Here is a 27,825-nt window from a genome sequence, read left to right as displayed (position 1 = left end):
CAGCTTCCACATGTTGGGGGAAAAAGCAGCACTACTTTCACCAATTCCCTCTCAACTATCCCTAATGCTCATACAGAATAACATCCATGAAACTTCTGTACAAAGGTCTTGCAAATCACAAGTCAAGAATAAGAATACTCCAACTTCTATTATTATCCCCAAAATCACCCCTACCTAAAAGATGTTACAGAGCAAGCTACAAATGGGAGAAGCGTGGCTATCGTACACTGAGGTAAGGAATGATCCTAAACCTTTTACTGCCAAAAATATGACAAAACTACACTAGAATCAAGCAGAGAAAAGAGGGGGTTCGAAAAAAATAGCAGCAAGGAAGTGCTGCTGGGTACAGATGAATCTCTCTTAATAATACCTCTGTGAGCAGAGTAGAAGTATCAACATGAAGAAGCTCATCTCCAAATGCTAAGACTTTAGGAAGAAAGAATTACAAGAAAAAAAGGTAAAAGAAAATAGTTATCACAAATCTCTGTTCTTGACATAAGGCGATGGTGAGAGGTATAGCACGGAGGACAAATTCAAGACACTACAATAACCTCCCATTCTGCAAAGTGTAGAAAACACCACTTCTGCCACGTTTAGGGTATCATAAAGCTCTTACAGTCATGGCTGATACACACAGCTATTCTTTATTCCTGTTCTTCAACCATTTAGCAAGAAAATGCTGGAGCAAGTGACAATGGGAAACAAGGAAAGAGGAAGACCAAACTCAAAATAAACACATAACTGTTTTCTTTATTCAATAAACTTATTTACTCGGTATCAGGAAAAGCAACTCCCTCGTGACTGTGTACCATAATTAAATCTGTGACAGATTAGCTTAGAAGCTAATTCATTTAGAAACAACATACAATATGAAGAAGAAAAATGACCCCCAAACTTCAAAAGGCTTTTAGCTTGATAAAGGCATAAAACAGACTAAGCAGAAGGTGCACAGCAACAAATTTTCAGTGTTAGATCAGACATAAAACACTGTTCTACCTTCTCAGCAAAAACTGGGAAAGTGAGAATTACACTTTAGTTGCTGACCTTACGTTTCTGTGCTCTCTACAGTGGAAAAACTCAAACTCACGAGGAAGACAGACTAACAATCCAGCTCTTCATTCTTGAGCTATAATCTACATCAGTTACTCCAGAAATTAGGAAGGGTTTGTTAGTCCCCAATTCCCGACTTAGTTGTTTGTTTTTTAACAGACTCCAAAGGATGGACCAACTCTCCTGAATCTACAGAAACCTCAACTACTGACTGGAGCCTTAAACTATGCCCTAAATTAACAGCTTTCCCATCCTGACTAGTGCCAGTAAAAATGAAACACACAGCCCAAGATAACTTGGCCACCCACCCCAGGCAGTCTTGCTGGTTGCAGGCCCCAGCCTAGGCTGTGCAGATGGGTCAGGAAGCACCCTCCCCTTCCTGCTGCCAACAGCTCATGCGCACACAGCAGAGATGAGTCATCCTCTAAGCACCCAGGCTTTCTTCCAGTCAGCAAAGCTTGGTTTAATGTAGTCATCCAATATTTAGACTGTCAGGGCTAGGTATAGTAAACAACATCCTTTATGTCAGTCATACTGAACACACAGATCTATCACCCTCTCCAAGAAGATCAACAACGAAAAAATAACCATGAGTGAAAAAAAGCCAGGTGACAGCACATACAGACTTCATCAATAAATTAGGAGCAAAAAAAAAACCCAAAAAACTAGCTACGCATCAAACGGCTGCAATAAAACTTTACTTTTGGAAACTGACTTTTTATTTGCTTGGATTTCTCCACTTCAATTTTACCAGAATATAAGTTATTTTACCCTACGTGTCAAATGCTGAGAAGGGCCAAGATGCCAAAATTTCCCAAAGAACTTGCTCCAAAGGAATTAAAAACAGCAATGAAGACATGCTTCACGTGCAGTTATGGTTTGTGAATCCTTTAACAGATGGCCAGTCTGCATTCTCCCCAGTGTTTTTAAAAATTCCTTTCTTCTCATTTGCAGGACCACAGCACTGATGAAGAATAGGACACACCTCAACTAATTTGCTATTCTTTCCCCATGCCCTTACAGGGTTATTCTCTGCAATATGTGGTGCTTTGCTGAGATTCCAAAGCTCTCCCAGACAGAAATGGATAGGATTTTCCAGGGAATGACATAGTGGCAGACCTTGGTAGTTCACCAGCTCTTTAGACAGGGGAGGGGAATGGATGCATTCTCTGGGCCAGCTCTTGGAAGTCCACCAGCCACGAGTAAACTGAGGATTTAATGTAATTAGTAATAGTATTCCCAGTCCTACAGAGGATGAGTTCATGCAGTGCATAGTTTATGCACTGGGAAGGCAGATGAGAATACAGCCAAGAGCAGGTGAGCTGTTTGTACGATAAGAGCAGATGCTGGTGCCAACGTCCACATCTGTGGCCAGGTCACTTCACACACAAAGCCTCTGTTTAATTCAGTTTTCATTCCTGCTCTACAATTAGTTTGAACACCGCTTAATTCTGCACTATTCACTCATTTACTTACACTGAAGGCCCTCCAGTTTGCCGAGTTCCATTTACTTAATAAAGTGGCTAATAATATACGTTGAGATAATCAGCCCTGTTTCCATTCAAATACACAGCTGGATTTGTATCTCCTTCTAACTCTAATGAAGAGCAACTGTGAATTAAGTGTGGCTAAACATTCTTCGCCAATGTTAGCTGAATTTCTTCTTGGTTGCACATCACTGGCACAGTGCTACCTTGGGAATATTGCTCAGATTTACGCATTATAGGTATAAACCCATGTATAAGCCCACTGCAGAAGGACAGGTGAAGAACCTGAAACCCTCCCAGCAGCTAGCATATGGTTCATCCTCTAACCTCTTACATTTCTTCTGTTCTCATACAAACATAGCAGTTCTGCCGATAATACACTGCACTAACATATGAGCTGAGTTACTTGATTTAAAAGATGCTAACCCAGCAAATGAAACAGGTTCTTGTGACATGATACCTATTCTCCATAGAAGAATTTGGGGATTTTGAGTTTTCAGGGCTGAAAACATTTCCATTTTCCAGGTGTAGCTTTGTCTATCCTGACACAGATGAGATTTGGACATTTAGACTTCCTGGTCTTGATATTCTTTTGTTTAAACTTTGTTAATTAATTCACTGAGACATACACCCTGACTGGCTTCACTGGATAAATGGACCAAAAAAATAGTCGAGAGTACCTAGGGGCCAGCAGAATTAATTCTTGGGATTCACAAGCCTAGAGGAAACAAGGCATTGTCAAGGAGAAGAATAGAACCTATGCAAGGAGTAGACGTGTTTATTCAGCAAAACTGAGCTCATTCTCCCAACACCATGGAAAACAAAAATAACAACAACACGTTTTAGATTGGAGGGGAAAAAAAAAAAAAACAACACCTCTGCAACAACAACTTGCTAAAAACCTGAAGAGTTCTTGGAAACTCTTGGAAAGATTACAATTATAGGGTGACCTATCCCAGCACAAGGAGCAAAGGTTCACTTTAAACTTTCCAGGGGAAATACATAGATTTTCAGCCAAGACCTGTGTAACAGCTGTTCTGCCTCCAGGGCTGATGCAAAGTAGTAAAATAGCAGCAGAGGATTGCAAAATGCACATAGGGGTACAGGACAGACACTGAACTGGCCATGTACTCAACTGAACTACCTTTCCAAGCAATAGCAGGCCAATCTCAAAATCCAAAGGAGAAAATCTTGATCTGTGAAGGCACCAAACAAATGGCAGGCAGGTGAAGGACTTAACTGCTATGAGATTACACGAAGCTAATGCTTTCATTGCCATTTCCCCACAGTCAAGCTTTCTTAAACTGAAAAGCTCATTTACTTTACTGCTGAAAAAGCAGTCTTATGTGAGCATAACTGATCACTGAAAAGAGATTTAATCAACTCAAACAAACAAAAGAGACACCATGCAATGTCTTCTAATACGAGCCAATGATCTGTCACATGATCAAAGAGCCTGTGGACCAGCAACCTCATGTTTTGAAACATGCAGGTGCAGAGCAGATGAAGCACTGCCTGCTCAACAAATTTAAGTTACCCTAGGATAGAAACCTTTTCTCCGCACCAATTATTTTTGGGAACTAAAAGAGTGACAAGAGGGCTGACACCTTTCCAAAGGACTTTCTGGTATTTCACTTCTGTGCTATGTTTGCTGAGATTTGTCCCCTGCTATTTGTATTTCTGTTACTCGCTGCTATCAAATAGGTGCTGGGTGTGATAACAGTTCACTAAGCCATAGCTAAATTCAAGGAAGGATCACCTTTGCTTTTCAACTACCTGGCTTTTTAGAAAGTTGAACTAAGTCAACAAGACATACAGCTAATCTACTTTATTTTAATTATACTTGCTGCCTCACAATCTATTAGGAACACACTTTATTTTTGACTGAGTTAACTTTTACCAGAGTTTGAGCTGGTTTTAGACCAAGGAAGTGAGCAAGAGCAGAGGCTACATGAGCTGGGCACATTGCACTGAGCTCTCTCCATCTACACACAGGATCACAGCACTAGAGGCAGACTGACTCCTTGAAAGCCAGCAGCTTTCCACCTGTTGCTCCATTTGACAGGGCTGCAGGCTCAGGAAATAGCCCATTTACTAACACTGGCTACTCTGCTCCCAGCAATCAGTTCAGCCAGCCAAGTCAGCGGTGCCATAATAGCAATATTTTTTTCTTCTTGCAAGTGACAATTCAAAGAGAAAGCAGAGAAGACAGGAGGTACTCCACAACAGGTATGAGGAAAGCCACACAGTGAAACAAAAGGATGTATAATACATTTTGCAGAAAGCAGAAACTCCTACATCCATTAGGACTTGTTGTCAAAGCAAAAAGTGCTCCTGGCAGACTGAACACTGAAAAAAAACGTTTGTTTTAATGAAATGATAGGGAGAGAAAAAAATGATAAAAAAATTTTTAAAAAGTGAAAAGAAAGAAAAACATTTAAAAAACAGGAGGCATGCAAAAAACAGGAGTCAGGGCTAAAGGCTATTTGCCTTCCTCATCTACAGAAAAGTGAAGGCACAAGACAAGGAAATAGCAAATGGCAAGGGCTGCTGGGGAATTCTGCTCCTGACAGACCTCCAGAAGGGGTTCTCCAAGTCAGACAGCTAGCTGCCCTTCCCCAGTAGCCCATAGACAACCCAACAGGGAGAAAGGAGTGTCACTGGAGTGCCTACACCTGGCTACCACTACTGGCAAGATGCTGCACCTGCCAAGCACGTTCTGATGGGAGCCACTTCAAATTTGTAATATGAACAGTTTAGAATTTCTCTTGAATTCAGGTAAAATAAATAAGTAAAAAGTAAAAACTGATTGATCACCCTAACATGTCTCATTACTTTATTAAAAAATAAATAAATCAAGTCATAAACCCTAATGTTTACAAGCTTGCACATGCAACCAGCTTTCACTTCATACTCACTTGAGGACAAGAGGTCTCACCTGAAATGTGACTCTAGCTCAGAGCCCCAGACACTATCCATGGGAACACTGGTACACCCTACGCAATAGCAAAACGACAGGAGCAGCTATGTCGATATATGAAGGACGGAGGAGGGTGCCATTCTAGTGCCAATAGTTTCTAGCTAATTCAGTTTTCTAAATGCATTGCCATTCAAAGTCAGAAATACAACCAGCGGCAGCAAAGGAAAAAGAGTTTATAAAAGCATGCCTCTCCACATTATCAATAGCCTGATAGGGCATTATTTCTTATAATTTCAAATGATGAACTGCCTTCCACAACAGAAAGCTAAAAGTGCTGGGAAAAGATTTTGTATCTGCTGACCAAGAAAAAGACTTTTTCTTCACCTTCTGACTCCAGTGTATTAACAGTTTGTCCCCCTGTCCCACGACTACATCTGATGCTACTGTCCAGGCTTATATCACGAGTTGAAAAATGCCACTCAGACTCCAAGATAAACCTGTCAATAGAGAAGTGCAGACATTCTTCCCTACCTGCTTGTAAACGTCAGCTGTTTGTCTGGAAGCAGTCCCTTGAAAAGCCTTTACTAAAGGAGAAAGGAAAAGGGAGATACAGAGGGCAATTCAAACAAACAAACAAAAAAACTGGAAGAAAAAAAAAAACGGGGAGGGGAACCTCACAAAGACTGCAACGAGGAGAAAAAAAAAAACCACAAAAACACAACCTCTCTCCGTCAGGTCCTCCCAACAACCTTCTTTATCAGCGGTTCATTGTCAATCAATTAGCCAAGGCAGCGGGGGTCCGTTAGAAGGGGGGTAGCCTGAGAGACAATGGTCTGCCCTGTTGTATTACTATTTAATCACTTTTCCTAAATAAATAAAGCAGCCCTGAGGTGCTGTCATGTCAAGGGAATTTAATTAAAAAAAAAAAAAAACACTTCATTTTTCATTGGTCATTACTTTTCCTTCCCTCCTACCCCTGCAAGACTAGAGAGGGTTATTACTGTAGCCTTAAGTTCCATCTTTGTATTGCTTGCCTTTGATTCCCACTCGGACCTTGCCACTTTCTGGCACTAATTTGTCAGGCCGAACAAAGGAGGGATTTGTACCTCCTGTAAGGTCTCAATTAGGAAAGGCTTCTGCTGTATTATGTGCCATTGGGACAGGACACAAAGACGGTAATTACAGGAATTTGCACTAAATGGCTGAAGAATTCACAGCAAAACTTTTCTTTCTCCCCCTCCTTATCCTTTTCCAAGCTTACCCCTCCCTGTAGCCCCGGGGAAAACTCTCAATGCCTGCAAGATGTAATTACCAACAGCAGGCCCCTTACTTTAAACAGCAGCCCACTGCAGGGAACAGCACAAACTGCCTGCAGGAAGCAAGGTATAAGGAGGGAGCCTTAGCGTCTCCAAAGTCTCCTCAGCACAACTTTTCCGAGCCAGACAAGATTTCTCAGTTTCTCTCAGTTATAATTAAAATCATTTGTTTCTTTGTGCTGTGTTAACAGCCAGAAGCACCAGCTGACTTTTACAAACCAGCTCGGAGAGTCTCAGGGCAAAGGGTATGCTCCCACAGTAAATGCTATGTACCCAAGGATGGGGGGGGGATACAGATAGTCCCAGTGGTATCATCCAAAATCCAGGAGGCGGCATGCTTCGTACAGCCTCTTCACAATTCAAACTTCTTTGAGCAAGAGAGAACTGAAAGGAGCCCACAGGAGCACTGGGAAAGTCTCACATGTATCAGGAAAAGACACAACGTGACTGCCGCTGTCAGAATACTTCATCTTTGTGGGGAACACAAATGAGTTCAGACTAAGTGTCCCATGTTTGGTAGAGGAAATCCACTCCTTCCTAGTCGAGAATCTCTTCCCATTCAACATAACGCAACACTAAAAGCTATCTCACATTGCAGACACATTTTGTTGCCATTTCAGGACCTGTTCCTGCTGGAAACACCACCTTGAAATTCTCCTGGATCTCAGCCAGAGGATGAAGAAAAATTGTTAGATATTCCTCCACCAAGTTTGAAATGAAAAGAAATAAGAAGGAATAGAGCTTGAATACAGTGTGGGATGTTATCTTAAAATGAGACTGTTAATTCTTCTGACTTCCTGACTTTCACAAAGTCTGTCTGCTAGATACCTCACCAGGTTGACTCCATCTTGGGGATACCTGTTTGACTACGCCCAGAGTCTTCCGAAAGCTGTCATTCTCACAATTTCCTTAAAGATAAGATACCTCTGTTGCCCCTGTTTTAGAGGGGGCAGATGTTTGCTTACACTCTTAGGTACCCAGTGGCATGCAGTTAATCAGAGCTGTTGTGGTTCTCGGGCACATTCAATTGAGTTTGGCACCTAATTAGTCCCAGAAAAACAAGACATGAAGGTAGAGTTCATAGCCAAGAACAGAACTGAATTCAAGCCAAAATCTCAACAACATGACCAAACTAATAACTGCCATGAGGCAAACCTTTATGATACTCCAGCAACCAAAGAAGTGTCATGCACCATGGAGAGGTGAGCAGGAGGCATATCTATCTGTAGGCGATCACCACAGAGAGACAAAGCCAGCTTCATTTACACCCAGCACTGCAGGCAACAAGTGTTTCTGGGGGCTCAGGTCTCCTCTGGCAGGGATTCAGGCCAGCCAGCTGCCCTGCACAGACCCTAGAAAGCCACATATGATTCTAGAGCAACAGAAGACCCTCAAACCAGAGTTCCCCATCCCAGGGGGAATGCAGCACCCTAGTAGCTTCCACAACAAATGATGAAAACCCACTGAAAAGCTGCTATTGATGAAGCTGGCAATTTTAAATGAATATAACTAAAGCCAGCCTACAAACCGCAATTTTGGCACAAGGTTCCAAGTTTGCTCCACAATGCTGCCTTTACTAAAGTAAAAAAAACAACGAAATGCATTCATATGGGTCCCCTCTATTTTTACCTCATTCCCAATCAAGATAAAAATCACACTCCTGCCTAGGACAAGAGTCACATTTCAAATGAACCGAGATTCACAATTAGATGCAGAACCTGAAGGTCATGTTTTCATCTCTGCTTCAAGGGAAGTGAAGAGCAGATAACCTCAGTGCTAGAACCTCAGTGCTAGAACCTCAGTGCTAGAACCTCAGTGCTAGAACACGTGTCACCAAACAATGGTACGTCAGTGAAGTATACACACGGCTTTAAGGAGTCTTCTCAGAAAGCTCAATACAAAGTGAGTTCCAAAAACAACTTTGAGGAGAGTTATTAATAAAAAGACAAGTCCTTGATGTTGGAAACCAGTCTTGTAACCAGAATTCAGGTTCTTTTGATTCTGGACCACTGTCCACTGTCCTTTAAGAACAACTCATCTGCCTAGTAAGGAAGCCCTGGCCCATGTAGCATATGCTATGTGTGCACAATCTAATGCTTCAGAACTGTGCATCAAATGGTGGAGAGTCCTTGCATATCTTATAAGTTTTTCTCCACATTTTAGAGAGCAAAGAAAGATTAATACACCAAAGTGCCTATGACTGTAGTGAAAGGTAGAAAGCTGTATGCGGCTAAAACAAGCGTAAGCTCTTCCAGGTAATTTTTCATTTGTTTCTGTAGAGGAGGAATGGGTGCAAAAACTGATGTCTAGTTGCTTACCTGCACACTTGAAGCTCTGAACTGTGAGCCCTCTCTCTAGAGACAGCGTGGTCAGGATGCTGAGGAAGCTGGTTGTCACAGACTGGCGCTTGCTCTTCCTGAAATCATTTCCGAAGGGTCGATCTCCAGGTTTGTTTCGAAGTGTGACCTGTGGGTTCTGACCTAGACTTCTAGTGGCATTGGCTGCTGTTTTCAGTGCTTCCATCCACTCCTGAGCCCTCTGACGGGTCTCTGCACGCAGGCGAAGAACATCTTGAGGAAAAATGACCTGAAAGCAAGAGTCACAGCCATCTTGAGTATCCGTCTGAACCGACAGGCAAACATCAACATTGTAGCTCAGCAGAGGGTCTTCATCAAGCCTACCAGGTTGGAATGCCATTAGATAAGATTTATTTAAGACAAAAGTAAACGCCTTCCAGTTATTTTGGACAGTTAACCTATAAAGAGTCCCCGATTTGAGAATATTTTGGTATTCTTTAGTATTTTCAGTCAAGTTCATAGACAGCAAAAGTTCCATGGGCTTCTCTACCAATCCATTAGTTTGAGAAAGGTCACTGCTATTGTCAGTCTCTGGCACATCCTCCACTTGCTCTGGCTGTCTTGTGAAAGTAGGCACAGAAGCACGCATCACTTCCCAGAGCTTCCGCCCCCAGTCCAAAGCCTCCCATGATGACTCTGCCTTCAGCTGCAGCTGAGAGTTGTCCGACAGGACAGCCTCCACCACCTTGGCTTCAATGCTACCAGTAACAGTGACCCTTTGAAAATGCACAAGCGGATACATGGTGGGAAGAGTCTGGTTGCCACTGCTGTCCAGGCAATACAGGTACAGTTTGTATGGGGAGAGCTCAGCATAACAGGTTTGCCAGTAGCTGTCACTGTCTCTTCTAATTTCTAAGTAGCCCTTCTTCAGAATATTTGGGAACGTTGGTTCATGTTCTAGAAGAAACAAAATGAGAACATTAATTCATTTTAAATAACATCTCACTTCGCTCAGTCATACTGGCTTACACTTTTTTACTGATCAGGCATGATGTATTCAGAGGCTAAGACCATGGAAATAGTCTTTACCCAATATGCTATGATTATAAAACACAACCTTACTCAGAGATGCCAAAGCACTTTACAGAGAGGGGCAGGGAAACAGGGACAGAGAAAACAAGCACTTTTTCAGCAACAATCCAGCAGAAGTGACAGAGCAATGAAACAGTGCAAGCCTCCCAGAACCTAGTCCAGAAGAGTACAGTATTGTAAGGAGAACATACAAGTGGCAATGGCAACACAAAGGTGCTAAACACAGATGATGTCATCTAGATATACTTCACAGTGAATATATCACCAGCTTTGATATTTGGCCCACCAAATATCATGTGACAGACCCGGGTTGAACTCAAGTGCGCTCTCACTTCCTCCCTGAAGAGGACAGAGGGATGAAAAAAAGGAAAAAGCTCATGAGCCGTAAAGACAAGGAGATTGCTTACCAATTACCACCACCAGCAGCTACTACTTAGTGAAAACTAGTTTAATTTATTGAGAATTAAAATACATCTGCACAGAAAAAAAAGAAAAAAGACGACGACGACAAAACAGCACCTCGGTACCCATCTTAATGGCCTCATTCCCAGGGGACAAACTTGCCCCAGCGAAGGATCTCCAGTCCCCCCGCCCTTCCCTCAGTAGCCCCCCAGGCGCCGCCCGCCTCGTGGAGCAGAACAGCTGTGCGACAGTGAGAGCCGTTGGAACCGGCCGCGCCCAGCAGGGGGCAGCCCGCACCTGCGCCAGATGAGCCGTGCTCCACCGCAGGCACTGCCAGCAGGTGCGAGCACTCCTCCCTCCTGGGATGGACGTGCCCACCTTTGCTGGTCCCGGGGTAAATCCAGTGGAGTTCGCTGCGACGCTCTAATGGCGAGTTTAACATCTGGCACGGCACAAGGCAGCCGTGAGGAGCAAAGTGTTGCCCTGTTGGACTCCGCCCTCCCTGTGATGGGACCTGTGATGGGTTTTGGCTCGCAACAGTCAGGAACTGCAGTAACACAGTTGCTCTTTCACCAGCAGTTCCCGTCCTCGGCCCCACAGCCTTTCAGAGGGATGGGGTAGGCAGCTGGAGGCAGGAAACATTTCCAGCATCACCACTGAACCAGCTACCGCTTGGGTCAACAGCCCACGCTCTAGTGCTAAAGTGTAAAACATGAGCTCCTCTGAGCATGCCTAGGATGTCTTCAATGCAGAGCAAAGTACCTGGGTATGACAGAGCTTGGAAGCAAAGAACTCAGGATGCGGCTATGTGTATGGTCCCGCATCCCCACCAGGCTTCCTAAGAGGGCTGGCTGGTATGCTGTCGGTGAAGCCCGTTGAAAAGCATTTATAGGATTAAGTAGACAAGTTTCAGTCAACCTTAATCAATATCCATGAGAATTAATTGTTTTGGGATACTTAATGTGTGTATGCAAACTGAGATAGGCAGTTAAAAGTGAGGGAAAGATGCTACCTCCCATCCACACAAACAAAATGGATGCTTAAGTTTTGCTTTGCCAACCTGGCCTCAGCTTCCCCATGTAGCCCATATACACAGAATGGAGACTGCACTTAACACCATGCTCAAAAAAGCACTCTTCAGTGTACCTGGAAAGATTTTCCAGCATATATGGCTAAAATCATAGCAATTGAAAAATCATTGTTCTGGCAGTAGGTATGAAAAAGCTGAAAATTAATAAATATAACTGTATATTGCAGACAAATAGGCTACTCGGAATATTTAAACTAAACATGAAAACTGAAAGCCCAGTCTGAAACTTAAAATGGTAGAGAAAAAGCATGCTCTCATAATCCCAAACGGATACACACGTGTGCATACACACACTAACAGAGAACCAATTTCGTTCACCATCCATCTCTGGCCCTGACATTCATTAGTATTTCTGCGCTAACTCAAAAGCCATTAATTTATCTGAAACCCACACTAATCCCTTTGTAGTGCAGATAATGGGCATCCATTCTAGAGTCATCTTCCCTGTCTATTAATCCAATCAGGGAGGCAGCACTTCTGCAGCTCCAGCTACGATCTCTCTCGCTTCCATCAAGTACAGATGACAGTTCAAGCTTCTCTGTAATAAGACAACTCATAACCTTCCCCCAGCCACCCCTCCTTCATCTGCACACACGTTTGCTCATCTTTTGTTGAGTTACAGAAAGGCTATCTCTCCCTCTCTGCCTTTCACAGAGGCACCCCTGCCTCCCTTCTTCACCCCACTCCCTCCTTCAAGCTCAGCTCCACTCTCTAAATGAGACAAAACCAGCAGCCAACTTGATTAACATTCAAATGTATCATATTGTTCAGGTCAGGGCAGTAGACGCTGACAGAGATGTGCTGAATCCACACACACCCCTTACAGCCCTCTGCTCCTATATCTCCACGTGCAGTGTGCCAGATAATGCCTTTCCACTCAGAGAGCAAATGTTCCCACCTCTCCATGCACCTTCAAAACGGAAACTATACCACTGCATCTCTTCCTCCTTACAGAAACAAGGAGAGTAAATTGAGGAAGTATTAAAAAGAAGTAGTAACAGTAAATGGTCCGTGCCTGGACCATTTGGAGTTACAGTTTCAAGTGATGAGGGGGAAGGAGGCAGAAGGAAGCAGAGAAACTCAGCAGCTAAGGACAGGACAATATGCTCTTCAGCATCTCTCCTCTCCTCTGGGGAGAGAGCTAGGCACCCTGCACACACCTACCACTTTCCATGCTTGGTGATAGGAGAGGGAGCCCAAAGGTTGTCTCAGCATATCCAGGAGGTGCATGTTCCTGAACAACTGACGGTACTTGTGTCCCAGAAAACATTTCCTTTTCTGCACCACAGAAGCATTTCTGATTTCAGCAATACCAAGTAACTTGGAAATGTTTCATTTCTGAATGACTTGCCTTTTGAGGTGATATTCCTGTCTGGATTCTTTGGTTCTTAGAGACAAGCACAAATCACAGAGCTTTTGTCAATAGTCCTCATCTCAAATTCATGTAGAATTCAGCAGATGCCTTTCTGACCTGAAACGCTCTCTCAGATCAGAATGGATTGCTGTCCCACAGGCTCCCGAGTTGTGAGAGACGGCACTGCCAGACATGTGGTCAGAGAGTACAGCTGCAGAAATCTGTGGAATCACTTTAAATACAAAAACAGTTTTTCTCCAACAATTTCCCAATTTAAGTACAGTTTTGGCATGGCATTCTCAACCAGAGATATGAGCTAGAAAATGCCTCTGGGTCCTACTCCCAGCTCTGCCACTAACTCTGTGAGTCAAGTCGGCCAAGTTATTTACTTGTACTTTTTGTTTACCTCCATTCTGCACAGTGTTTTCTGTCCACTCTCCTGTACGCCGTATGTTTTTGATCACACTGTTCTCAAGGCTCTTGGAAAGCCCTCTGACAGAACACCCTCATGCTGCTGCTGCTGCAAGAATAAATTAGACACGAGTTCCTTCTTAAGTCAACAAGACTAGTGTCTTGCTTGGTGCTTGCAGGATTAGGAACTAACTGTCCCTCAGCTGGCATGACTAAGATCTGTGATATCCACTGCTCTCCTACTTAAAACCACCATCTTTTCTTCTCGTCCATTTTCCATCTGGCTCTGCAGGTGCTTCTTTTGCAGGCAAAAAAAGTGAGAAAATCAAACGAAGATACATTTGCTGATCCTTGTATAAATTCACTCAGTTCTACTTCAAAAAGAAGGAAGAAAGAGTATAAAATGACTGACAAAGCTATGAAAACAGTCATTGGTTCACATTAGCAGTGACCACCACTAACACCACTAAGGGAAAAGTCTTACGTACTGTAATAGCAACGAATGTGAAAATTCAGTTATGAAAGTCATCACAACATCACTGGAAGCAATCAGCACTACCCCAGGAGATTAAAAACTCTATTAAGCTTGGAGTGCTGTAACTCCATAGGACATAACCCTCCCAACCTAACTCGCTGGTGCCTTTTACTGTAATCCTCATGCACTGTCAGTTTCTTCACATGACCCCCTCCCGTAGCCTCCCACTGCACTTGCCCCTCTCAAGGCCCCACAGGCAAGGGAGCAGACAGGGCACTGCTGCTGCTCTCTGTGAGCCCCTGTGGCCCCTTCAGCTCAGAGGGTGCCCAATGAGAAACCAGGACTGAGCCAGAAGGGCACAAGTGCAGCACTCCCCAAATCAGACAGAACAGTTAGAGGGGAAGTCTTATCTAGCAGATGAGATGAGGTGATCCAAATTACACTTCTGTCTGATCTTAGGCAAAACACCTCACCCCATCCCTCTGCGTCCCTGCTCAGACTTGCTGCCTTTACTGCATGGTTTGCTTAAGCTGTAAGCTTCTCTGTGGGAGAAGGGGCTGTCCCTTGCTAAATGCATAGACAGCCCTTAGCACTTGGGGACCCCAGCCCAGTGGAGGGCATTCAACTCGTATTGGATTTTAAATAATTTTAATACCTCAAATCTTGACAGGCTCCAAATCTCTGCAAGCACAGAGATTTTCCTTGCCTATCTTTTAATGCTGAAAATAGATTGGCCTTCCGGGGGCATGGGATGCTCCAACTGGCTGAATTATTTCAGGGATTATTTCCAAGTAGTCTGAGGCTTCCTGCTCTTCAGAGAGGAAGGTGCTAAGTGTTGTTTCCACACATCTGCCTTCTAGATGGCTACACTACTGTCTTCTACACAACACCATGCAGCTATAGCACTCTACCATCCTTGTGGCAATTGGTCTGCCCTGACTGTGCAACCTCTACTTACTGCTGACAAAAGACAGCGCTAATGGAGTGTTTTTGCAAAACCACAAATAGTAATTAGACTTTACAAACCTCCCCGGTAGACCAGAAAGAGCCAGGCTTTACCTGGTCATCAGCAGTGCATCAGCATGAGGTCTTCACATCATACCCTCAGCATTTCACATCGCTCAAGATCTCCGGCCACTTCCACTCTGCAGCAGCTCCCTTTCTTAGCACAACCCCTCCATTTTCGTCCAGCTGTCTTTGAGGCTCCTTCCAAGCAGGACAACAGTGGCAATTGATGGCTCTGCCATCTCCTGCTCTGTGACCCACTGCCAGGAACCTGCTCAGCGCAGCAATATGTACTACTAAATCCTGCAAGAGCTAGCAACATCGGCACAGAGACGATGCCAGCCACTGCTGCTGCTGAAGGCAATGATATCTGGCAAACAAAGATTTCCCCATTTTTCAAGCCGATTAAGTAATTTTCTAACAAAGCTGAAGAGAGATGAATTAGGATTAGGATTTTGTTTTAATTTCAATGACTCCCATTTCCCTGTCAATTTGCATTAAAAAGTTAAGAATTACATTTCAGGAAGAAATTCCCCTTCTGATTAAAGAACAATTTGAGTGTCAACTTCTCAATGGCACCTACTCAAAGGCACCAAGGAGCTCTCAGTTATGACATGATTTTGCAATTCAAAGCAGCCAGACCATGCAGGTCTTATGGCTGTGATTTCAGCAGCCTCTGGCTGTAATAGAACTTGCATAAAAATGCTTACGGACATAACCTAAACAATATCTTTCCCCAGCAGATGACACTTGTTGATTTCTGGTACAGACTCCCTACCACCACCTCCAAGCCCTATTATCCTTGACAGCCATGTCAAATCGCGGTGAGATATAAATCAACTCCTTTGCTTAAGGATTAACCTACTCTCAACTGAACCCAGATTGCAAGTGTTGCTGAAAATCTGTAGGCCTTGGAGCTTGCTTGCTCTACTTGCTTCCCTGAATGACATTAACACCACAAAGATGCACTTATGCCCTTCTTTCACAAGCAATCAATTTAGGCAAAGAAGAAAACCCTTGCAACTTCCCTCACCAATTCACATGCCCTTCCTCAGCATCCCTTCAACCTGCTCCTTATCCAGCTACTGAGCACTACATGCATGGCAGTGTTTGGTTAAGATGGAATTGAGACTTCTTTATGCCACATAAGGTCAGTGTAGGAGTAGAAAAATTAAATCCTTCAAATCAACGTGATCCCTGAAGTAAGATAAAGCAGCTTTGTAAAACTCAAAGATCAGTACCAATCTCAGTCTGTGAACCACACTGTTGTGCTGCTCATGAATAGAAATTTAGATATGTTTTTCCTCCTCAAAAATATACAAGAGAAGTTTGCCAGTGTAACATGATGGAAAGCACAGCAACGGCAGCAGAGCAGCAAGGTCTTAGGCTGCAGCTGGGGGCACCGAAATAAAGGAAAGAAGCTGCTTACCTTCAGAACTCATCAGGTACACAGGGATCTCCAGCAAGATACCCTTACCTCCACTGCAAACCCTTAAATGAGGTCTGGGAAGGGATGAATCCTGGCTCGACCCGTTCCAGTCACTCAGGTGCATGGCATTGCATTGCATGCACCTGAGCTCCCCTGGGTTGGCCCTGCCTTCCTACCAGGTGCTCAATCACTGTTTCAAGGAGTGACTTAGCATTTCCACTACATGTCAGATAACCAAGAGTTGCATGAAGTTCGGAACCAAACCTCTTTCAAAACATTCTGTGTACTACTCCTGAAGATGTGATCAGACCTTTGCAGTGTTATAAATGATGGCTAGGTTCCCAGATAGGTAAAAAGATGCAAAGAAAGGGAAACAGTGATAAATTAGAGAGGCAGAATGAGAGAGAGGCAGGTGAAAGTCAGTAGACTTTGGTCTTGCTAGCCATTTTAAGGCAATCATTTTCTTCAACATGACTATTTTGCCATGTTGCAGCACTGCAACCAAACCATAGATGCAGCATCCTGACACAGTACTGCCAAAACCAGGGGGGCTGTCTGAATACCTATCTGCACAACCTGCTGGCAAGGGGCACCAGGCCATCAGCTTTCTGCAGCTGGGACACTTTCAGCACACAGATGCTCCTCCACTCAGTGAAAGCTCTTCAGTGCCCCGTGCTCACAGACATGGCAGGTAAAATAAGCAGCTACCTGGGAAAAACACTATAGCACTCACACTCCTAGGACTGATTGTGTTTGAATGAAAACATCCACATGATTGTCAAAGATAACTACTCATGCACTGTGTTTTGATGATCTAAGCGAGCTTTCTCAAGACGCTACAGAAGCAGTATTCTCCCTATGTTTGCCAGGATACATGCCCAGAAATACAAAAGCCTGCCTTGAATTTGCTTGCAACTTCCTTCCTTTCTAGCTCCACTTACTGCTTGACACTGCTCTCCAGTGCTCATTTCTGGTACACTAGTTGTGTTGCCAGCAGGCCTGAAGAGACACAGCCCCAAAAGGCACAGCTTCTTTCAGAGCTTTTTCCTTCACAGAACATGGAACGGATCCACTTTCATTTTATTTGTATTATGAGAAAGTAAGCAGCAGGAACAGATAAGCACAGAGTAATAAATATAATATCAAGACGATGAAAAAAATAATAATTGTGATTGTGAAGAGCTAATCTGTGCTGCAACTTGCCCAGCCTCGGAGGACAGGGAGACCTCTGCAGGCTCCAGAGGGAAGTCCTTACTGCCACCGGGACTAACAGGAGCAGCTGCAAGCTGCTCTCTGTACCTCATATGCATTGGTTTAATCTACATCAAAGACCTGGAGAAGATTGCCTCCATGACTTCTTCCACCACCCCAGCAGCTTGCAGCCAACCTGCAAATACATTTTTTGTCTGTTGCGGAGGACAGTTACCAGTCCCAGATACACATTCCTGCAACACTTTCTTGGTTTTGCTTTTCTGTTTTAAACTCAGTTCAAAGTAACAGCAAACTCTAGGGTAGGCTCTCCACTAAATACAAAGGGAAGAAATACCACAGCTACCATCTGAATCCTGCACAGCAACAGAACAGAATATGCCAGGGAAACAGGTTAGAAGTTATTTTCAGACCACAGGTCTCATTCCCCAAGGGAGGTACCATCACTCTGAGACAGACATCCCATGCAGAAGGACTCTGGGAGAGCATGCAGCAAGCACTGACAGATGCCTCACGCCTTCACAAAAAGCAGTAGGAAAGCGTGAGCTGAGCATCTTAGAGGTACTGACTGCTGCTGGGTTGCAGCAGGGTCCTGGCAGAAGTTCTTCAGCCACTCTTATCAGCTCATTTCCCACCCTTCCTTCTTCACTTCTAAGATCCCAGGAATCAACCCTACTGAGTCTCCTCTTCAAAAGGTATTTTGAATACAGCTTTGAGCCCAGTCCACTTCTGACATTCACAAAATAAATCATAGAGATGGAGACAGTGGTGGAATGTTTCCGAAGCCCTGAGCACAACCTCTTCCAATGTGCTGCTTGAGAAAGGAAAAGGAAAAACTATCACATGCTGAAATATCACCTCATACCACTGAGGACGCCTGCCTCAATCTGATAACAAGACCTCCTGTACTCCACACAAAGCTGGCAGAGAAGCCTTAATATTGAATCACAATAGGCACAAATAGCATGCTTGAGTTTTTGTTAATTGTTTACAAACTGACTAGCCAGCATTTCTTAAAGAAACAGAACAGAGATCTCAGGCTTCACAGTAAAACTTCATATATTTACCCTCTTTTTAATGGCTGCTCTTTAATTACTTTATAAAAGCAGACAGTTTGCCATTATCCCAATAGCTTTAGCATGCAAAGTTGTTTTTTTTTTAGTTTAGGAAATGATTTTTCCTCAGTACGAATGAATGAAACAGGAGCAAAAAATAAAAGAAGCTTAGTTTTTCAAACGAAAGTGAAGATTGTTTTAAACACTGATCTCTTCGCCAGGCAAACAGACAGAGCTGCATCAAAGACAAGTCATGCTGTTTTTCATCGTCCTAAGAGTTAACTCATAGGAGTTTTTTTTTGTTTTTTTTGTTGTTGTTGTTGTTGTTGCTGTTTGTTTTGAAACAAGCAGCTCCTTTTGGAGATAAATATTAAAAACAAACAGAAAAGCCTCCACTTCTATAGAAACAATAACACATCCGTACAAACCTGTGTTTCCTTGGATGTCTTGTCCCTTGGTTAGTGCCAGGTAGGAGAGCAGAGTGCAGTTATTGTCCTGACCTGGCAGAGCTGGCTGCTGCAGAGAGGTGCCAGTGAAGACGACTCCCCAGTTTACATGGCTGATATCAGAGCGTGAGCGGTTGTGTCCTGGCTTGAACGTGGAGGCTTCTTCGTTCTGCACCAGGATGTCATTCACTGACCGAGGCCTGTCCCTCCTCCGCTGACAGATGTTGAAGATGTTAAAAGCAGCAGTCTCCCCCTCTCCAGCCCAAGCAAGGTTGTCAGCAGCTGTTCCCCTCCGCACCACATGCTGATCTTTGGCAGAGAGTGCTGTCTGGGCTTTGGTTTCCAAGAGGCCATTTTTGCAGTGATCCCAAATGAGGCTACTTTTGGCTAAGGAGGCAACGTTCCTTAGATTCCTGCTCTCTGTTATCTGATCAAACACCTCATGCCCAACCAGCTCAGGCACCTCCTGGACACCAAACACCCCAGAGGGCTGCACAATCTTCTCAAGCTTAGTATCAAAACTATTGAAGAAGTCTTCAGTCACTTCCAAGGCAGGGCTAATATCATCAACTTCAAGAGCTTCCATGTCCTGTGCTGCCAGTGGGCCCAAGGAAAATGGTTGCTTCACATCTGCTCTTCGCACACCACTAACTCAGAGATGGTAGGACAAGTCCACACATCAACCACAATCCTTGTGGCAGAGAGGAACTCAACCAATCCTTTTCTTCAGATGTGAGACTGAACACTCATGACAAAGTTGTCTGTAGTCACTCTAGAAAGCACGCTCATAGTGATAGCAGTTCACCTGTAAAGCAAGGCAAAGCAAAGCATCATGTCAGCAAGGGTTTTTTCGCAGATAAATATGTTTATCTGCATCATTCTTTCCACAGTCACAGTGTGTTATCTCTTCTTGATCAGAGAGCAGGGTGGGCCACCAGATAGGGTGATAAGATAAGGGAATATAAGATAAGGGATACCACTCACTAACCAAAAGTCAGTAGCATCCCTCTAATACGCCATCTAGGGAACTTAGGACAGTTTCCCATCAGACTGCAAAGCAAGCCAACTGACCTCGATTACTTTTTTCTCCTGGATTACTTGCATTCTTTGTCTTAGGACACTGACACTAGTTTGCAACAACTACTTTGCTGCTTGTCTGCAAAACAGAACAGAACAGTCTGTAAACAGAACTGTGATATTTAGTAAATCAGTGCTAATAGGCTGCTGCAGAGCGACTACTGCACATTTCTCTCTAGAGTATTTCTGGGAACCTGTGTGAAATGGTGTGGCAACCTAAATCCCAGAAAGATAATACATCCTATGAGCAAAACAAAATATACCATAACCCATACTGTCATAAAGCTGCAGATCTTTATCTCCCAGCAGCTGATTTGGAAAATCTTAATAGAGAATGGCTTTAAGGCTGGAACTATTGAAGAGCTGTATTGAGCTCACTTCAGGAAGGAAGGGAGGGATATTACACTCCCTGGGGTGCAATAAGGGGGTGCCAAGCTCTGTCTCACCATGCCTTCTAACCTCTCCTTCTTGAAGCTCCATCCATGATGCTGCCGTGCTTGAGGGACATGCAGGGAGGCTAAGTTCAAATAGCGAAAAATCAAGTATGCACATTCTTGGGACCTAGAGACTGGGTGCCAGGGATAAAACAGCTCTCACAGCACCTGGAGCAGGCACACGCAGGATGGCCAAAAGTCAGAGATCTCTGTTTTGACCACATCAGTTCAAGGCCTAAAACCAGCAAAGCTGCATTAGCTCAGAGCTCTGTCTACATTAATACACTCTTAGCAGAACTAATTAGCCTGGACAGGGCTGATAATTAGCAGCTCATTAGCTTGTGAATACTGCTAAGTGCCACCAAGACCCATGAAGATTTACACTTAGCAGGAAAAAACATCTATTAAACAGCATCAAACACACATCATGCTATATTTAAAGTTTTTTGGGTTTTGTTGTTTTCTGTTGTTTTCTTTTTCTTTTTTTAAATCAAGGACAGTCGATTTACCTTACCCTAGCTTAAATTAGCAAAGCCATTTAAATAGACACTCCTTCCTTATGTCACAGGAAGGAAGGAGACCAGCATCCCTCAAAGAAGGGCACAGAGTCCTGGAGCACAAAACCTCCACAGGCACTCGCTGGCCTCCTCCCTCCCGCTGCTGTGGCCACAACACTCATGCTGGAAAGCAGCAGCTCAGCCTCCTGCGTCACAGATCAGCATTTCAGACCATCATCTCTCTAACCACATTCCAATTAAAATAAATAAATAAACAAATAAATAACCACATAACTCTGGAAACTTCAGGGCTTTACGCTGAGATCTTTCTCCCCCATCTTTTTGCAAGGATTCTCTTCGTTTTTCTCACAACAAACCAGTACTAAGACAAACTGAAGATACACTAATGGTAGAGCCAGAACCAAAATGGAGTGCTGAACAAAACAGATACGGAGTGGTTTCAAATCAGAACAGTATAGGAACACTCTTTGCAAAGCTGTGCAATAGTACTAGTTGATGGCAGTGGGAAATGAAGCCACTCCAATCACATCCACTCTGTCACCTTAAAGGAGCAAAGTTCACTCTCATAGATCATTCCTGCCATTTACCCCAGAGCAGCATTCTGCTCGTGGTACCTCAGAGCTCCAGCAGCCTGAGGAACACAGTGTGTTTCAACCCATCCACTTACTCCACATCCTCCCATGGTATGTCTTTAAAGTAAGAATGGTATTTGGAAATTGCAAAACCACAAAAGGCTTTCACTTGAACAAAAGCAGCACCAGCACAACCCCATGCCAAGAGAGCTGCAGGCGGACCACACAGAGGCACTGCCTCCTGAGTTGGCAGAGAACACAGCCCTGCTCTCACACAAGCACCGGAGCAGAAATCACTCTAGAAGGGTTTGTGACATGCCACTGAAACACTGCAGAGGAAGACTTTCAGTGGTAGCACATGCAGTTCTTTATTCTAAATCATCAGGAAAGGTGAAAAGGGACAGGAAAAAAAATGACACTTACATCAACAGGTTTGTCCTTAACTGCTGGAAGCCATGCCTCATGTGGCTGCATGTTTCTCTGGATCCTAGAGACTGGAATTTCCAGTCATGCAGCCACACATAGTAGAACTACAGCTGACCTCATGTCCGGGGAGATGCTGAATCACAGAGTCATGAGAAGATGGCAGGCCCTGCATCATATGGTATGCAAAAGGCAACACTCATATCCCCTACATCTGCTGATCAGTCCTGCTCAATAGGTACAGGCAATGTGACCGCAGTGGCAGGCAGATCACATCCTACTACACCTAGAGCCTCCTCAGGTCAGAGAAAGAGTTGTGCCATGTGAGCAGTGGCTCCCTCAGCACGGGGATTCAATGAATCTCCATAAGCACAAGCTGGCATCTTCTGACAGTGACATTCAGCAAAGATTTCTTTCAGACTTTTAAAGGGATTTTGTGACAAATGAATGCAAGTTCTGATATGCCAGTAAACAGATCCATCTGAATCTCCTCCAGGAGAGAAAACAGTGGAAATCACTCCTTTCACATAAGAGCAAAAAGGGAAAACAATACATTAGGATGAACTCCTTTAAAATTACTATCACATGTATTGCCTCATGTATTGCTTCTCAGAAACACCTGAAATTTTCCAAGGACATTCAGCCTAGGATAGTGAATATAACAAAGAGGGATGCATCAGCTCAGACTACTAAAAACTGCCAAAGCTACAGGCCGCTGTAAGAAACCTTAACCAAAATTGGTGAAGGCAGTGCATTGTTCTTAGCAAAAACTGCTCAGCATCAGTTTGTAGCAGCTGAAAAATAGCTGCTGTAGATACAGCTTCCGTCCACAGATGTGCAACAGTCAGATAATGAACGCTCACAACATGAGTTAAGTCTTTACTATCACGAGAGCATAACGGCCACATTACTCATAGCAGAGGCAAGCAGCAGTAACTGCAGGTCATGCCACACGAGACATAGAGTTTCCATTTAGTTAGGGTTACACAGAGCCTCAAGAAGCCACAAGGGCCAACCTAGCTGACAAAGCAATGTGGTCACAGAGGAAAACCATGGATGACAAATGCCAGAGAATGTATGCTGGAACAGATATTTCCAATTCCTGATGTGCTTTTCTGAACCCCATCTTCCAGGAAGAACACTTGGGCACCACACTGCAATTACTAGCAGGGAAGACGCAAGGGCAGAAAGTAAACCTGCAAGCAACAAACCTCCATGACGGCACTCACTGCGTACCCCCAGCTCAAGCATCATGACCAGGACTGCTCATTCTAGCTCGAGCAGGAGAGAAACAAGACTACAGAGATCCATTTAGCTCTGTAATCCCCTCAAGATAAATATCAGACATCTTTCTGTTCGCTTGCCTAAGGAAAAAGGGTTTGTGCCACCGTCCTGCCTATCTTCCAGTTGTTCTCCTTCCCTCTCTTTTGAATTATGCAGGCAAATTCAACTAGATGTGGCCGTATGGTAGTGTCTTTAAAGATACAGTTCTTGCATTTGTTAAATACTGGGTAGAAAACGGGAAAATTTCTGCTAAAGCAAGCAAGACCCAGTCCATCTTCCTTTTCAGAAGTGCCACCACTCGAGTCTCTTCAAGCATAACTGTTAGCATTACATAGATCTGAAAACACCAGGAATTAGAAAAGAAAGGAGACATGACATGATTTAGTAAGAAAGCAGCCAGGTTGATTTTGTTGCTCACAGGATCTTCTCAGAGAGTAAGTGATAAAGGCGTATACATAAAGTGATGAGTTTCAGTTATACACAATAGATAAGTAAGGGTCTTCTCCTTTTTTCTTGTATTTGGAGAGAGAATTAGAAAGGAACCATCAATGACATACACAAGCAATATTTTCAGGAGGAAACATATAAACAAGAGGAGTGCCCAGCCAGACAAAAGATAGAAATACATAAGTAATACGGTTTTACCATTTCGTAAGGACTCTTAAAGTCAAATTCTCTGGCAGAGAATTTGGCATTTCTGAGAATTCTCTCTCAAGACCACAAGAGGAGTTTCACAGGTTACCTATCTGCAAACAGAGCAGTTGTGCCTCAGTTCCTGGAAAGCTCACCCCATCCCCTTCTCTGCACCTTGGAACCTGCTGAGAGAACAGGCTGCACTTACCACACACTGCATAGCAACTGTGGGCTGAAACCCTTCTGTATGCAGGAAAACAGAACAGAACATTATTTTGGAACATTTGGTAACAATTTGGTAGCAGAGCAGATTCAGGCAGCCACAGTAACCCTTACTGCTTGCGTGCTGCAGATTTAGACCACTAACAAGCCCAACTCATGTCTGTGACAAGGTCGGTCTAACTAAGAGGTTATCTGAAGAAAAGATGGACATACAACCACCTTGAGCAGAACCACTGGGGCTGGTGCAGCTGATATCCAATGAACTTTTCTGTCAGTCAGCTCTGAGCCACCTCAGCCTGTGACCTCTCTTTGAGCGGTACCTTGAAAAATCAGAACCTATGGGCTCTGCTCTACAAGCTTTAGCTCTGAGGGTCCCATCGGCCAAGCACTGCACAGAATCTAAATGGGATGCACTTAGGAGAATGACTGTCCTTGAAAACCAGTATGCTGTGCAGAATCCCTAATAAAATCATTAGGGAGCTGAAGACTTAGGAGCTACTTCTAAATTAAGAAGTTGTGATGTATTTGTCAGGTGGCACACTCAAGTTGCTAGAAGAGAGGATGATGACATACAGGTGGCTGCCAAAGTCTTTACCACCATTTTTATACTCTGCTGGCAAAATGAAGCTGAAAAATTGAGGCAGCAAAATGTAAAGTACTGCACAGTGCCATTCTTCCAGCATCTCTCTGCTCTAACTAGACAGCAGATGACATTTTGTTTTCAGTATAGCAAGGCCTACTCAGCAAACACTCTCAGTGATCTGACCACCAGCTTTCTCATTCTCCCAGCACAAGATAAGTGTTATCCCCAGTAATGCAGCATGCAAACTTATTAGATTCACTTAAATCTCTGAACTAAATGCCTCACAAAAAAAAAGAAAAAAGAAAAAAGACAAAACTACATTACTTTTTCATATGGAACAGGCAACTGGAGTTTCAAGGAGATTGACATTTGGTACTCAACGGTCTTACATGGCCTGAAGAATTGACTTTAGATGACATTTCTAAAGCACCTTTCGAAAAGTCTCTTCCCCCAGTATCCAATTGAGTGATTAACTGCTTAAAATGTTCAGACAATTCTAGTTTACTGTGTCACATGGAAGAACTTGATTGATAATCAGGCACAAGCCATCCATGTTCAAAAGGAGCTTACAAAAACTGGAGAAAAATGCCTTCTGGTCAGAAATGCTTGCCTGTAGGGCCAGGCGCCTGAGAAAATAACTGAATGTAAGCACAATCACTTCTGTGGTGCAAAATCACCTGCTTGCTATGGTCTCCCTGAAGGGCAGCAATGAGCTTTTCCTCACTAAAGGAAGAAAAAGAAAAAAAAAAAAAAAAGATAAAGAGGAGAAAACAGGGTGAAAGCAGAATGTCACACTCTGTGAGGAGAAGCAGACATTTATGTAAGGGTACACAGGTATCACTCTGTGGAAGCACAGACTTCCTCAACTGCAGATCTGCCCCATTGCTTTACCAAAGAAACTCCCCATACATCCTCACTCTGCGTGGCAAACTAACACACTGCAGCTATAAATACCTCATCCAGCAATGAGCACACATTATTAACGAATAATAAACAGTACTTGTAATACACCTTTCATTTTAACTGTACTTTGGAAAAAGTAATCAAAATGAAATAACTCTGAGCTGAGGAGTGCTCACCAGAACAAAGTGCAGGGTATGCAAGCACTGTGCAAATCTCCACCTGTGCAGCAAGACACATGGCTGATCGGACATTGCCACTGTGATGTACCACCTTATCTGCTGAGAGGAAACGGGAGAACTAGTACATGACTAAGGACAGAAAACATTTTTCTGGTTAGCACAACTAAAATTGTGAGTATCTCTCCAGTCCATATGTTCTAGAAGAACTATGCTGAAGAGAAGATCCTGTTTGCCTTTTATGTATTTAACAGAGATCAGAAATGAAGGCATTTTCATTTTGTCCCCATGAGCTCTGAATAGAAATGAAAGGCATATGTCACTCCTGAGGATGTTGTTTTGTAGTACTCATTTCCAGAGGCTGCTGGAAATCAGGCTGCTGAGCTGTCAGCTGCTGTGTGCAGCAATGTTCTGCCCGGCGTGCCTCCCTTGCTGCCTGGAGGTGGCCATGTTTAAGTAATGAAGGACACATACAAGGGGGGCTGCCAGATAAAGATATTTATCTCCTTATAAGTAGGACAAGGGGACAATAAGAAGCTTTGGGACTTTTTTTAGATAAGGCACCCTAGCCAGTATAAATAGTAATGCAATAAGTGAATCTTTTGCCAGCTATGCCAGCCTACACAGTTAACTTTCAGTTAGCTCCGCAGAACAGCTTCTCTGAGGTGCACCAAGCAGGGAGTAACGAGCATGACCCAGCTGAGCCAGCACAGCCCAGCATGCCCCACACCTGCCAATAACAGATACTACTGCCTGCAGGCAACGAGAGCCAGAGACACAGCATCTCCACAAGAACACGGGAGACATTTATTCTCTAAGCTTTTAGCAAGGCCAAAAGAAAATACAGACTTGAATTCCAAACCTGTCCAACAAACAGACTTCTGAGCAGCCCCAATCTGCAAACACGATCAACTCCTTGCTGGGGTACCCAGTGAGCTCTGCTGGGACACTGCAAGGCAGACACAGGGAGACACGGTCTCCCCTCAACTACTGGTGGCTGAATGTCAATGCTGATGGGACTACATTTTTAATAACAAATTCATTTCTAACCTCAATCGAAGCCCTCTTTCTTACCTTTCAGATAGCGGGGACCACTATGGTTTGACACATTTATCTCTAGGCATGAGGCATAAGAGAAAGAGAGTACAAAGGACTCTCGGCACAGCAGCACAGCGACCCAACGCCTCTGGTCCCAGCAGCCCTGCCCCAGCTACCGGCCCCTGCAGGCTCCTTCAGCACAGCTACTGTCATCAGCTGATTCTTCCAGCACAAACACCTGCTGTTCTCTAATTCAAACTATAACTTTATTACAAGAGATCTTTGCAGAAACAACTAGAAACCTCAAAACATCAAATCAAACCGCAACACTAACAACACGGTGGGCTACAGCTCTGTAGGAATGGTGCACCAATTACAGCCTGCTTTCTGTACACAGTGCCATGTTTTGTGTTTTAAATTTCTGATTCTTTAATCTCGGCTTAATGCACATAATTTTTCCATGCAAGATGAACACACCATGTAAGTGATGAGATGAAAACTCCTCTTACTTTCAGTGGGTGTTGGTCCCACCGAGAGGCAGATGCTTTTGTTCCTACATACAGCAACTTGTTGTAGTCACCCGGTGGGATGATGCAGCGCCTAAAATTAGACTCGTCTGTAAATCCTAACGGATCAGGGCGGTCAGCCCATATCTGCAGAGCAGAGAACAGATGAGGCACAAACCACGATTCCATCTGCCAGGCTAAATCCACCCTTCTGCGGCACCCCAGGTCGGCCCGAGCCCATACGGCCGGTGCCTCCCGCGGTCTCAGCGCTGTCTTTGCCCGGGCGCCCGCTGCACAAAAGCGGCGGTTTCGGTGACGCACGATTAGACCGCGGCACCGGTCGGAACGAAGCCGAGACGCTCGCCGAAAATGCGGAGAGACGCAGGGCCGGGGCTCTCCCGGGGACACGGCCCGCTGC

General features: G+C 44.1%; 1 protein-coding gene across 4 annotated transcripts in view; it reads right to left on the bottom strand.

The window, feature by feature from the left end:
* Positions 1 to 27,825, bottom strand: part of PLEKHM3 (pleckstrin homology domain containing M3) — a 99,006-nt gene that overhangs the window by 70,925 nt on the left and 256 nt on the right. For all 4 annotated transcript variants that reach the window (XM_019617016.2, XM_019617017.2, XM_019617019.2 and 1 more), the window contains exons 2-3: positions 19,021 to 19,843; positions 9,092 to 10,027 (exon numbers count right to left, since the gene is read on the bottom strand). In XM_019617016.2, coding sequence (XP_019472561.1) covers positions 9,092 to 10,027; positions 19,021 to 19,624 — 1,540 coding nt within the window. In that variant the 5' untranslated portion in view covers positions 19,625 to 19,843. The remainder of the gene's footprint in view (positions 1 to 9,091; positions 10,028 to 19,020; positions 19,844 to 27,825) is intronic.

This window comes from Meleagris gallopavo, chromosome 7, assembly GCF_000146605.3.
Source record: "Meleagris gallopavo isolate NT-WF06-2002-E0010 breed Aviagen turkey brand Nicholas breeding stock chromosome 7, Turkey_5.1, whole genome shotgun sequence".
In the NCBI taxonomy this organism is placed as follows: domain Eukaryota; kingdom Metazoa; phylum Chordata; class Aves; order Galliformes; family Phasianidae; genus Meleagris; species Meleagris gallopavo.
The sequence above is the reverse complement of the archived record's forward strand: the minus strand, read 5'-3'. Positions and strand labels throughout refer to the sequence as shown.